Source organism: Nilaparvata lugens, chromosome 1 (assembly GCF_014356525.2).
Source record: "Nilaparvata lugens isolate BPH chromosome 1, ASM1435652v1, whole genome shotgun sequence".
NCBI classification, from domain to species: Eukaryota; Metazoa; Arthropoda; class Insecta; order Hemiptera; family Delphacidae; genus Nilaparvata; species Nilaparvata lugens.
Genome location: NC_052504.1, coordinates 32,253,796 through 32,268,660, shown reverse-complemented (window position 1 = coordinate 32,268,660; position 14,865 = coordinate 32,253,796). Strand labels below are relative to the sequence as shown.

At 35.7% G+C, this 14,865-nt stretch overlaps 1 protein-coding gene across 1 annotated transcript in view; it reads left to right on the top strand.

Annotated features, from left to right (window-relative positions):
• Window positions 1–14,587, top strand: part of LOC111050773 (conserved oligomeric Golgi complex subunit 6) — a 35,281-nt gene extending 20,694 nt beyond the window's left edge. The window contains exons 10-11 of the mRNA XM_022337129.2: window positions 1,941–2,102; window positions 12,907–14,587. Coding sequence (XP_022192821.2) covers window positions 1,941–2,102; window positions 12,907–13,173 — 429 coding nt within the window. The 3' untranslated portion in view covers window positions 13,174–14,587. The remainder of the gene's footprint in view (window positions 1–1,940; window positions 2,103–12,906) is intronic.
• The last annotated feature ends 278 nt before the right edge of the window (window positions 14,588–14,865 follow it).

Here is a 14,865-nt window from a genome sequence, read left to right as displayed (position 1 = left end):
TAATGGAAATAATTCTGAAATAACCTTTCAATATTATCCTTCCGTTAGTCGCGCCCTACTCAATCACACGAGCAGTCGCGTGTTGTAATTTTTACAACATCCAATTTTTCAAGTGTTATGTACTCTGCTTACTGTCGAAACATATTAATTAATTAAAAAATTACTATTCCCATCTCATTGGATTATTTTACGCCTATAAACATTTGGATGATTACCATTTCGTAGCCCAAAAAGGTATACCAAGCAAAGCCATCAATTCTGTGCTATTGGTTCGTTTAGTCCCCGTATACAGTCTTTCCCTATCATACTTATGCACTGTCGCGACCAAATGGCACCTAAACACTGAACCACTGCTCGGTTGATACTGCAACTCAGTGGAGTGATGGGGAGAAAGTTTTGGAATGTAAAGGTGACTCATTCACTGACACCACCCCATTCAATAGTTTTGTGCGGCAAAAACTAACACTGTTGTATTTTTACAACAGTGTGACTGCCGGAAGGTTATTCATACCGGCATCAGTGGCTTAACCTATAAGTTACCGGTACACCGGTAGACTAACTGAAGCATGGACAGAGTCAACGATGATCAAAGTTATCAACTATTATTAAATTGTCATTTTAGGAAAATTTGTGTTTCTCTACGGTAATATCTAAAAAATATTTCATTTACGGTATTCAAAGATACATTTCAAATCAATTATACGACTTGAGTACTGACGTATTTTAGTAGAATGAAGAAAAAATATGGTGGCTCAGAACTGTTTGTTTACATCTACAGTCACTGTCAAAATAAAAAATGAAATATTTTTGGCAAACTGACAATATTGCAAAGCTAGAGAGAGATAGCGCTATCTGCTTTGTTGCATGATAGACAAGGATAACACTATTGTATATCGTATACTACCATTATAAAGTGAACCTCACTATAGTGGGATAGTGGATATCGAGGTTATTTGACTCAGTATTCTTTATTGACCTAGCGGAGTGAAGTGTATGTTGCAACTCGACCCAGATAATTTGCGAGTGTATAACACTTTGAAGCTCGAATTACATTCAGCCACCAGTCTCGGCAACCAGTGGTTCGCCAAGTGTCCGAGCCAGTCAGGGGACATTAGTTCTCATTTTGCTCATTATACTAAGTTCGCCAGCCGGGTTCACCAGATTTTGGCGACCCAGCTGGTAAACAGTGAATTCGTATGGCTTTTGTTGGTGGGGAGTCCCTTGAGGGAAGGTCCCACCGCCTGAATATATAATATGAGCTGTCAATGGGCCTTACGACTGTTATACTTCAGCCGGGACCGACAGTTTAACGTGCCCATACGATAACACGGGAGTGATCTGGTTAAAAAACTTTTGGTTGTGAGATGGTTCGAACCCGGGATCTCTATGCTGCTACGCAGGCTCTCTATCCACTAGACCACGGATCACTCCATGTGTTTCATTTCGATCGAGAGTCCGGTAGTCAATCCTGTTTTTTTACTAGTGTCCCAGAGCTCTTTACATTCGTCCATCAATGAGGAATAAAGTCAGGGGACATTAATTCTCATTGTGCTCATTATACTAAGTTCGCCAGCCGGGTTCACCAGATTTTGGCGACCAAGCTTGTGTTTCACTTCGATCGGGAGTCAATCCTGTTTTTTTGACTAGTGTCGCAGAGCTCTTTACATTCGTCCGTGAATGAGTGCTTTGTGGCGACCCATTGCTGGTCGAGACTGGTGACTGAATGTAATACGAGCCGCCTTAGCTGTCGGTTGAATCCTTGGGTCCCATTTCGAAGTGTGATCATTATTCTATGAAACTCAACATTCTATAAAACTACGAGTTCTCATCCCATCCACACAAATAATCTCGGTAGCGCTCAATAAGTATTATGGTAATTGATTATGATGTTTTTTTTATAATTTCTATGAAAATTATGGAACCATTGATAAAATTAACAGGCACAATCGGAAGCTCAGATAGATACATTGACATCGGAGCAGGCCAATTCACTCGTTGTCCATCTCAACCTGGGACCCATCTACACAATACTGCAGGATCAAACCAAAGGACCGCTATCACAAATACCAGGAATGGAGCCTACCAGCTTATCCAATTTCTTGGTGTGTACTTTTTACTGTATGATAATAATTATATCACAACAGCCAGTTAGTATTATTCTGGTTATCAATATCTTAGTTATAGTTTGAATAGAAAAATGCTTTCTTTCTCCTTTACATTATAAATATAAAATAATTAAACATACGTTTACTGCTTGATCACACGATATCGCCAGTCGGAATATAGTTTGAAACCACAATGACAGAACAAACCATTATACAATATATTATTACAGTATAATACACAACTGTTCAAGCATTATATACGATAACATAAAATTGTAACTCAATGCAGTGCATCATTTTTTAGTTTAATATTTAAGCCTGTGTGAAGGGATGGCTCGCGCTCTGTATGTATCATAAAATATTTTCATTATTTCATATCAATACCAAACATTCATCTTATAGTTTCTATTTTAAATCAATATTATATCATTCGGTGAATATAATATCAGAATAATGAATTACAATATCACAACGAAGCAAGAAAAATATGTTTATAATAGCAATAAAGTCGACTTTCAACCAAATTATTGTCTCAGATATATCGGATGACAATTATTTATTTATGAGATGTGGTCCCTCCAATACGCATTGAAAAATTAGACTCCCAAGAGGAAAGGAACTCTTGTTGAAACCATGTCTATGAAGATGTTGAAATCCACATTTTCATCAAGTGCGCAGTAGTAGTCTGCCATATTGAATTGGCGGCTCTTGAAATCGATGTAAAAACAGTCAAATCATGTTTTTTTGTAACACATCACATCTATAGTTCACATCGGATCTTCTTGAAAAAATTCCTTGGTTGAAATATTTAATTGAAAAGGGCAATGGCTTTCTCAAATTTCAAATATTCTTTCCAAAAATATTTTAACTAGAAGTAGTTTAATTATTGAATTATATAAAAAATTGAAACAAGCAATTGCTCTGAATAATGAAAAATATTTTTCCAATTACATAAGTAGAAGTATTTCTGTCTATAAAAGAAGGCGCTATGTTTTTCGAGATGTTACATTGTTCTTATACTTATAGGGCATATGACAAATCCGAACAAGAGCTACTCTGAAGCCGTATCTTCAAAGAAAAAGGAAACACAACAAGAAAGTATGAGTGGTATCCTAAACATCATCTTGGAGAAGCTTATAAAACAGGAGTCGATGTTGACTGTATTTGAGCAAAGACCAATTGAAATAGAAATAAACCAAAGTCATTCAATCTCTAAGAAGAAATTAATGAACCAGCAATTGAGAATAATAACATGGAATGCAAATGGCCTTCAACAGAGACAAGCAGAATTAATAGCAGTACTTCAAATTAAGAAAATATATATATGTTTAATCTCTGAGACTCACTTCACAACCCAGTCATACCTGAGATTCAGAGGCTACAAGTTGTATCATACTTCTCATCCCCAAAATAAAGCTAGAGGTGGAAGTGCAATAATAATCAGAGAGGATCTGAAGCATTATGAAAACTCACCTATCCAAACAGAAGAAATTGCAAGTGACAACAAGTTACAGTGGAAACTAGAAGATTTCAATTTATTGTAGCAGCCATTTACAGTCCTCCAAGACACAATATAACCAATGAAGTTTACAAGAATTTATTCGACCACCTAGGAAACAGATTCATCATACCTGGGAATTTCAATGCAAAACATATAAGTTGGGGCTCAAGATTTGAACTCTCAAAAAGGAAGACAGCTTTAATTTCAAGCTATAAATGATAGGCAATACTCAATAATGTCATCAAATAGACCCACATATTGGCCAACTGATAGAAATAAATTACCAGATTTGATAGATTTCTTTGTAACCAGGAATTTATCATTAAACTACATGGAAATAGAAGATTGTGAAGACCTGAGCTCTGATCATACTGCATTGATCCTCAATGTGGGTGAAACCATGGTGATGAAAGAATGTAGTCTGAGGCTAGTTAATAGGCAAACAAACTGGTCAGCATTCCAAGAATTATTGCGTGTAAAAATGGATTTTGAACTAGAAATTACTAGCTGTGATCAGTTGGATTCTGAGGTTGAAAGGTTCACAAGGGACATCCAAGAAGCAGCCTGAGACATTCACTCCACATTCAACACAGAGAAGAAGGTCTTCTGGTTCACATTATCCACATCACATATTGGAACTTATCCATGAGAAGAGGGAAGCGAGGAAAAAGTGGCAGCGAACAAGAGCACCAGTCCATAAAACTCATTTGAATTTTCTATAGTGAGGTCCACGTTATAATGGCAGTGAAGAAAGATAGGAGAAAAACGTTGCCAAGTCTTTCCATTTTGCCACTGAGTGTACACAGCTGTTACTCAATTCATCCCATTAAATTTTATCTAATAATAATTATCATTTCCTTGATTAATCAATTTAATGTCAATTTAATCAAGAAATTTTTTTTCCATAATTTGATTCGAAAATTTGCTTTTATAACTGAGATTAGATTATTATTTTTATTGAATGAAAAAGACTAAGAAATTGTCAAAAAACACTGATTTATTGATAATTAGAAAGACCGGCTTCGGTTATTACACCATTGTCAATCTCTGATAAACTAAAACTAAATACAAGAGCAGCAGAATTTATACTAGTAGGCGAGTACTGCTATTGGTCGAGGGCATGAACGCCTGCCATTGGCCTAGCTAGACAGTTTAATAATCGTAACCGAAACCGAAGTAATAACCGAAACCGGTCTTTCTAATTATCAATAAATCAGTGGTTTTTTGACAATTTCTTAGTCTTTTTCATTCAATATGAATAATTACCACAATATCAACTTCTCAACTACACAAAAAGTGAAAAAAAATTATTATTTTTATACAAACCTGAAATGGCGGCTAATTTAAAAAGCTGTGATACACCAATCTGAATTTCAAAACAACAAAAATTGAGTTATTTGGTAGGTATTCTATTCCAATTTTTTTTTAATAATAGAAAAATAGAAATCCTATTTAAAATAAGTAATTTCAATGGAATTCTGAAATAACTTTTCAATATTATTTATACCGGTACGAGTAGGTCTAACCTATACGTGTAGGCTAACTGAAGCATGGATGAAGAGTCTTGGATGGTTAGTTATCAACTTTTAAATGTCATTTCAGGTATTTTAATTTGTGTTTCTCATACGGTAATGTCTAAAAATTATTTCATTGTTTCAAAAATACATTTTAAATCAATTATTCGACTTGTGTACTCAAGTATTTTGATAGAATGAAGAAAAAAATGGCGACTGATAATGAATTGTTTACTCTTGTACAGTCACTGTCAAAAGTAAAAATAAAATATTCTGGCAAACTGACAACATTGCAAAGCTAGAGAGAGATAGCGCTATCTGTTTTGTTGTATGATAGAAAAGGACAGCAACAGTATTGTCAATCGTACACTTCCATTAATAACATGGACCTCACTATAGCTAAGAAACTGAAGGAATGTATCAGTAGCTATAAGAATGAATGATATGATCAGTGAATATCTCAGAAACCTTGCTACAGATAAGAACTCCGATTATTCACTCATAGAGCTTTGAAAAAACTCACAGTTCTCATAAATACAGCTTTGAGGATGAAGTATGTGCCACTGTCATGGAAGGTAGCTGAAGTCATCATGCTCCCCAAGGCAGGTAAACCACCACATGATGCATCATCTTATAGACCCATATCTCCATTACCCATAATGGCCAAGATCTTCGAAAAAGTTTTGCTATCCAGATTGAAACATGTGATAGAGAGTGGACAACTCATTCCTGATCATCAGTTTGTATTTAGAGGAAAACATTCAACAGTTCAGCAAGTCCATAGAATTATTCATGTAATTGAGAAGACTCTAGAAGAGAAAAAATATTGTGCTGTTATCTTTTTAGACGTCGCTCAGGCATTTGATAAAGTGTGGCAAGTAGGTCTAATTAAGAAACTACAAGAAGTTTTATCTCAGCAATATGCCTCATTGCTAAAATCTTACCTGTCAGACAGATTCTTCCGAGTGAAACAAGGTGATAGCTACTCAGGACTAACACCAATTAAAGCTGGAGTACCTCAAGGAAGTGTATTGGGCCCTACTCTGTACCTGCTCTACACCAACGGTCTTCCTGTGCCAGAAAATGACACTATTGCAACCTTTGCAGATGACACAGCTGTCTTAGCAGTTGGAGAAACTAATGAGGAAGCTACAGGTAAAGCGCAAGAAGCCATCAAGAAAATTGAGAAATGGACTAGAACCTGGCGGATCAAGTTGAATGAAAGCAAGTCCACACATGTTGTCTTCACAAATCGGCATAAAGTATACATCCCAATAAGATTAAACAACAAAGAAGTTCCGTTTGCAAATGAAGCTAAGTATCTTGGAATGACACTAGATGCAAAACTACGATGGAAGTCACACGTCAAGAAAAAGGAAGAAGAACTGGATTCCAAATACTCAAAAATGTACTGGTTATTGGGGAGAAATTCAAGCCTTTCAACCTACAATAAATTACTATTGTATAGACAAATTCTTCGGCCTGTGTGGTTGTATGGCATCCAGCTGTGGGGCTGTGCAAGAAAATGTAACATCAACACCATCCAGAAATTCCAGAACAAGGTTTTGAGGAATGCTGTCAATGCTCCATACTTAGTCAGAAACTCGGATCTCCACAGGGACCTGCAGATGGAAGAAGTCGATGTCATGATCACAAAGGCTGCCAGAAACCATGAAGAGACTCTACATAATAAATAAATAAATAAATAAATGTTTATTTCCAAAAAAAAACTAAAACTACAACTTCAATTACACAAAATATTGGATAAATTACAATATTACATACAATAGTTAGTTACAAAAAAATCTTATAATGTGTCCTCTACTTGTTTAGTTTTTTCTGTGTGGAAATTGACCTACTCCACTATGGCGTACCATGCTCTAGAGTAGGTTTTGTTGTTTTTTTTGTGCGTATTATTAATTAGTTAGTGTTTAGTAAGTCATTAGGTGGTTAGTTGTTGTTTGAAATAATGTTTTCTATGTTCGGGTTCTTGTGTAATCTGCATAGTATCTCCTTGGAGTAAAGCTGTCTTGGATCCATCACGTCAAACTCATTGAATAGCTGGTCTGATGAATAGCGTGGAGGCTTCTGGTTGATGACCCTCATGATCAGCTTCTGTACCCTGAGGAGCGGTTCGATGTGCAAGAAGCTTGCACCTCCCCATCCCACAATCCCATACAGCATGAGGGACTGAGCTAGAGAGAAGTAGATAACTCTTAGACATCCCTTGTCGACCAGTGTCCTCAGAATCCTGAATCTGCAGATAGTCTTCCTCAGTCTCCCGCACAATTCATTGAGATGATGATCCCAGCGCAGAAAAGAGTCCATTGTAACTCCCAGGTATTTCTGTTAGTCCAGGCGCTGGCTTACATTGAGCATACATGAGAGAGGCAGAGAATTTGACTTCGGATTATTGTTTAGGGGTCTTTAGTGTATATGAAACTCGATGTCGTCACGTCCCAGGGTGGTCGACAGCTTGGGGGGGAGGGGGGTAAGTTGTAACAAACGCGCGCTTATAAAATCGCCTGTCCTGCAGTTACTTTTCATAGTACAGCTTCTAATTTTTTCTCAATATTATGTACACATAACTGGCTTTCAATGTGGACCTCTACATTTTTGCGATAAACCACATAGTTTTTCCGTAAAAAAATAGAATATCTCGAAAAATGTATTTTTTTATTATGGACTTTTTGTTATTTCTCGGATATTCAAGTCATTAGCCGACTTAGAGGAAAAAGCTACAAATAAACGTTGTAGGCCGTCTCTTCCTGAATCCAATGATATATATAGTTTGGGAGTTTCGATCATAGATGCGGCAGTGGGAGGGGGATAAGTAGCACTGTTATGCTGCGGCGCGGTCCTCCCCCATGATTAATGCGCGTTATGGCCTGTCTCTCGCATCGCTCCTACTAGTCTATGCATGCAAATTATGTATTTCAGGAACGCTATCTTATGTATTTTCGGTCGCTGAACACGATTTTTCAACTCTCAAGCCTTAATAATTGATAATTCTCATCATAATATACAAATTATAGTCAAAATCACAAACTTCATCTCATTATCATTATTTATGATTACATTGTAATGATAAACCATCTTGTTAGGAATCCTATATGTGTTTCTCAGTCGATAAAAAACTGATATTCCATTAAGAGATAATAATTATTCGATTTAGTTCAATGATCACTTTGGAATTGCGAAAGTCAAGTAATGGAGTAAGTTAAACAAATAATATAGGCTTCCCCATATAGAGCACCGTGTAACAGGAGTAAAATATTTTCTTAATATTAATTTACAGTTGAAGCACAAATAATGCCAATTACCCCCTGCTGTGATATGACTGAATATTTGATTACAAAGGAAATACAACTCTAAAGCTGCGTTTACACCAAAGTTATTAACGAGATGTTAATAACTCAATCTTTATAGATTCTATAAGATTGAACATAACTTATCATACACATGATGGACATATGTGTTTGCCAAGTTCCGTTAAATCTAATAGAATCTATAAAAATTAAGTTATTAACATTTTGTTAATAACTTTGGTGTAAACGCAGCTTTATCAACTGATTTCTGTAACTTATATCTACGCGAATAGATACTTTTCATCTGGCTGAGTTTGACTGATTGTCTTGGGGTGGTACTTGAATGAAAGTGGAATGGGAGATATCTTTGTTGAATTTGAAATATTTGGAGAGAATACTGTTGGAAATCTATTGAGGGGAAATCAGTATAATTAAGGTGTGAGAGCAAGCAATCAATTCAATGAAACAACTACAAGGACTCATGAACGGTTCAAATATGAGAGATTGTCAAAGTATATTTGAAAGAAGTTAGGAGCTATTTGTGGAGTTTTTTAAAATAACAATGTAAAATCAATGACTACTTGAAATTTATGACTGATTAATGTAACATAGTTTAAATGATCTTAAATTGTATTCATGCTCATAAGGAAGGACTCTGGTATTGCACATAGAAACTGTACGAGAAAAGATCCCATACTTTTTTCATTCAATCACACAAACTATGTTATGGAGTCTGTGTTGTATCTAGAAAATATGAAAAAATTACCCATAGAAGTAGAAAATAATTTCCAATAAGGAAACATTAACTCTATACAGTCAATACATTGACTCTCTGTCAAATGAAACCTTGAAAATTTTATAAATGTGACAACCGATCATGCTTTGGAGCAAACCCTCATTCGATCATCCAAAACTGAGTGATTGGAATAGCTAGTTCTTCAAAGGCTTTCCTAAAATGGCTGCTACTATATAAATAAATCTTCCATCAAAGATATTCTGTTCAAGTATGTTGACATCATTATGGAGATTGTGAAGAAAGTCATCGAATGAAGTAAAACAAGAATAATGAGAGATGATAATGATTTCCAGAAGCATAACCTTCTCAAGAGAACATTACATTTTTCTTCAAGGCTCTGATGGACAACAGAATCTGCATAATGTTATCAATGGTCTGGAAGCAAGTGAAGAAGTGTGTGATTCTCTTTTGAACGTATAGAAAGAAATAGTTATTCGGTCTCCAACGATTTTTATCTGAACATAGTTGTGGCAAATTGTAAAAGTGTATTCTCACCTATAAAAAGAAACAGAGTTCTTTCATTCTCCACGATGCAAACAGAAATCCTAGTCTTATTCAATTCTAGAACATAAAGATCATTCTGATCTCTGTATTTTTACTAGGTAGCTGTTTAAAGATAATTCAGCATTGAAGTTTTAGTGCAGCATGCATTTCTACAATAACCGCAATCTCTGTCAACATCTGATGGATATTTGAAAAAAAATTCTTAATCTCACTTGGCCCATGAAATTGTAAGTGAAACTAGATGTGGATTTGACTAAATCCCTAAATATCGTTGACAAATTCGCATAATGATGACATGGCTCTCCTGAATTCAACTCCTACTTCACTTTTCAAAACTTCAATACGCTGCAAGATTATGGAAACTTTGTGATGAGAAGAGTTATGAAAATTCTCAATAAAGATGGAGTGATACAGGTGGACATAGCTTTTCATGTCTATGGTTTAAAATCAAACAAAGGTAGTGAACATATTAGAAGCAGCAGAGTAAAAGAATCACTCCAATAATATGCTCTCCAAACCATCGAGACTTGATTCCTAAATCTGTGGCAGAGATTTATTAATGTGACATGCAAGAATCTATGAAGGAATAATCCATACGTTAGCTACGTGCAGGAATACATACATTCATTCATTCATTTGTGGATAAAATTACAAGTCATATAAATATGTTTGGGAAAGAATAACGGGCATGGCCCGAAACTATTCGAATCCCAAATTTTGATACTGAATAACTTGTTACCATTTCAAAACAGTCTGAATGGGAATACCATGATGGATGAATCAATCAAAAGTTAGTGAAATATCATTATAATAATACTGTTAGAAATAATATGAATGAATATTTAAATATTCATTTAATTTTGATTTGACACATATCTATTATTATATTGGATATAATTTCTCAAAAGTTCACGACAAACTGAAGATTCACGAAAGATTAACATTTTCATACTAAACATAATCATTATGATAATGAATGAATGATGAATTCCATTTCCACCATGAAGAACTAAGAAATTCCACAAATATTTCTTGGAAATTAACTGACCACTATATCAAGTAAGCGTGGCCAGTGTGCAATTAATAATATAATTTAGCCTGCAGCGCATCACAATAAATTAATTTGAGATAAAAACAATAGAACATAAACATATAAATATTATCATTATTCTATCATAATATATTTCTTGAAACCCAAGTTTCGTTTATTTCAAACAGTCATTTCTTAGTTACACATATAGGATTCCTAACAAGATGGTTTATCATTACAATGTAATCATAAATAATGATAATGAGATGAAGTTTGAAATTTTGACCATAATTAGTATATTATGATGAGAATTATCAATTATTGAGACTTGAGAGTTGAAAAATCGTGTTCAGCGACCGAAAATAGATAAAATAGCGTTCCTGAAATACATAATTTGCATGCATAGACTAGTAGTAGCGATGCGATAGACAGGCCATTACGCGCATTAATCATGGGGGAGGACCGCGCCGCAGCATAACAGTGCTACTTATCCCCCTCCCACCGCCGCATCTATGATCGTAACCCCCAAACTATATATATCATTGGATTCAGGAAGAAACGGCTTACAACGTTTATTTGTAGCTTTTTCCTCTAAGTCGGCTAATGACTTGAATATCCGAGAAATAACAAAAAGTCCATAATAAAAAAATACATTTTTCGAGATATTCTATTTTTTTACGGAAAAACTATGCGGTTTTTCGCAAAAATGTAGAGGACCACATTGAAAGCCAGTTATGTGTACATAATATTGAGAAAAAAATTAAAAGCTGTACTATGAATAGTAACTGCAGGACAGGCGATTTTATAAGCGCGCGTTTTTTACAACTTACCCCCCTCCCCCCACCAAGCTGTCGACCACCCTGGCACGTGACGACATCGAGTTTCATACACACTAAAGACCCCCTAACAATAATCCGAAGTCAAATTCTCTGCCTCTTTCATGTATGCTCAATGTAAGCCAGCGCCTGGACTATGTGACTGTTTCCTGCGAACTGTATATGAAGTGTTATTCCGTTGATTCTTGATTACTATCTCATCTCCTGTTGGCTGTCCATGTTGAGTCGCCGAAAAGGTCAGAAAGAAGGTTTTCTCGTGGTTCAATGTTAGCAGATTTTCACTCAACCAGCGAGACACCCTCTGAAGTCCAGTCTCGGCTTCTCTCCAGGTCATCTCCCAGGTCGGTTCAGAGAACAGTAGAACAGTATCATCTGCAAAGGTGGTGATTGATCCATTAATTTCCATGTTGCATAATGGGTTTATGTAGAGAAGAAAAAGAATTGGTCCTAGTACTGTTCCTTGTGGCACTCCAAACTTTACAGTCAGCTTGTTGCTTATACATCCATTGACTCTGACACATTGTGTTCGGTTTGATTGGTAGCTCTTGAAAAGATTCCATGCGACTCCTCTTATTCCATAGTTATCAAGCCTTGAAAGAAGAATGTCATGTGACACCGTATCAAAAGCCTTCTTTAAATCTAAGAATACTGCCAATGGTTTCTCTTCAGTGTTTATTTTATCGGCAATCTGAGTGGTAATTATTAGTGATTGGACTAGTGATTAGTGACTAGTTGGATTAGTGATTAGTTGATTATAATCATCAGAACATTCAAGCTCTACACCTCATTGACAACTCTAATACAGTGAGAAGACTGAGAAGAAAGAAGCCCACAGATCTCGTTTAAATGTAGTAAGAGAGATTCTGAAAGAAACAGTGCATGGGCATTGCTCACTTAGACTGTGAAGGAGTGAATACCCCTTTAATGTCAAATTTTAACGTATTAATTTAAGCTAGAATTGAACTGTTCATTAACCAGTGTTAGATTCCAGTCAAATTACAATAATAAAAAAAACTTATAGGACATAATTAAATATGACCGATTACTACCGCGGACTCTAACTTGTATTATACCTCTTAAACGTGTATGTAACTTGTGTAATTAAAATATTTTATTATTGTGATTGTGTTCTCATGTGTTGAGAACTTTCCCAGGGCTGCTCTATTAAGACTCATGCTCTGTCCGATCATCAGATGTTCAGAATGCAATGATAAATTGAATTGAATACCTCGGGTTGAATATTAAATTTTATTAATACAGATAGGAAGTTTATTTTGTGGATTATATGTGGTTAATGATTGTATGGTTTCAGAGCAAGCTGGAGAAACTGCTGCAGATGCCGGAGCTGCTGCTATTGCCGCAGGTGGCATGCCTGGTGAGCGGCAGCCACCGGTCGCTGGTGCAGCGTCGCGCCACTGAGGTGATTGTCGCCATCTACACGCAACTGCACACCTGTGTACACGATCCGGCCAACCTCTACGACAGACCGGCGCAAATTATGCCGCGCACGCCGCACCAAGTCTCACAGCTCCTTCTTGGATCACCCTCTCAATACAATAAACATGAAGACATTTTGTAATTAGATTCACTTTGAACAATCAGCATTGGTTCAATGTATAAATAAATAATAATAGGAATCATAAATGCTGACAATTTGGAGTAGATCTCAATATAGATGGATGAATGCACTAAATATTGTCAATTTCACAAATGATTTTGTTTTAAAGCCTCAACTCGTCTGGTTTTAACTGTAACATATATCTTTGCTCCTGCTTTGATGACTCCCATTCAAACATTTCCTAAATATGTGGAACTTTGAAACCTGAATAGCGTTGTTAAACTCGTGAAATCAAATCAAATTCTATGATGGATGAATAGAGAACATAATTTTCAACTCTACAAATCATTCTTGGGTTAAGAACCTTTTGTACACTGTACAACATTTACGCATCTTCAGAAGAAAAGAAATGAGTTGCAGTAGTACTAATATTCTTGTGAAGATAATTATATTTTTTGAATACCAAGAAAGGTCCCAGGCTCAAACCCCGGCCGGCCAATATATTTTTCCTACAGTTACCTTGAAAAGTGACCATTCCTGCACTGATAACAGAACGCAAAGAATCACTTTTCCGCTCTAGTGCGCAAAGTATTACTTTGCGTACTCTTAATACTTTGCGTATTATCTTGCAGCCATTCCAATCAGCTGTTGACATTATTGGCGTGTATTTTGAATGCGAATTTGTTCTATCTCATATATTTTTTCTGATTTTCAAATAAATAAAAGTGAGAACTCATTAAATTATACTTTTTGAATATTATCAATTTTTTCAAATAAAATTTTTCTCATTCATAAATTGATTGGTTGAAAAATTATTTCGAAATTAATATATTTTCAAAATTTCAAATTAATTGGATTGATTTAATTTTTAATCTGAATAAATTATCGATTATTAATTTTCAATTCGATTATCAAGTTTAAAATAAATTAAAGTTGTTATTAATAACAAAATTATACAGACAAACATTTGATGAATTTCAGCCATCATTTTACCCATAATCAACCACTTTTCATATTCAATGGTAACTGTAGGAAAAATTTAATGTGAAATACGTGCGCAAAGCTCCTCTGCTGCACTCAAGAAACCATTCCGCCCTCGCCTACGGCTCGTGCGTAAACGTTTCTTTTGGTGAAGAAAAATGTCACTTTGCGCAATAGTTGCACAAATAACTATTCTAGGTTTTCGATGGACACGTAAAAACGTCGTTCCCGTTTGCCTAGAAACAGTCGTTAAGTCATAGCAGAAGCAGAAATATTGATCGGGTATGTGTTTTATTACATTTTATAAACCAGTTTAAGGGCTCATCTCCCAAGTTGAGTCTATACTCAACTTCTTTTCTAGGCTTAACCACCCTACCATCTAAAGATCAGTCTATGTGCATTAAAACTTGAATTGTATTATGTTGAATAAAACTATTTTTGTGGAATAACATTATTATTTTTTGCTTCATTCATTCATCCTAGATGAAAATCAATGTAAATAATATCTCTTTTATTATTTAAATTCATCATCTTAAATGAATCAATCAATCACTATGATACCTCCCTCGCGTTCGCTACCTTTCAGCCTGTCGCTCTGCTCTGCTCCCCACGCCACGCATCAACCAAATGAGTGGTTGACCCACCCGCCACCAGGGTGCGCCTCAGTCGCCGCCACCCGTTCCTGCGTTTCTATTGGCCGAGCACCGCCGGCCAATAGCAGCGCAGGTGAAC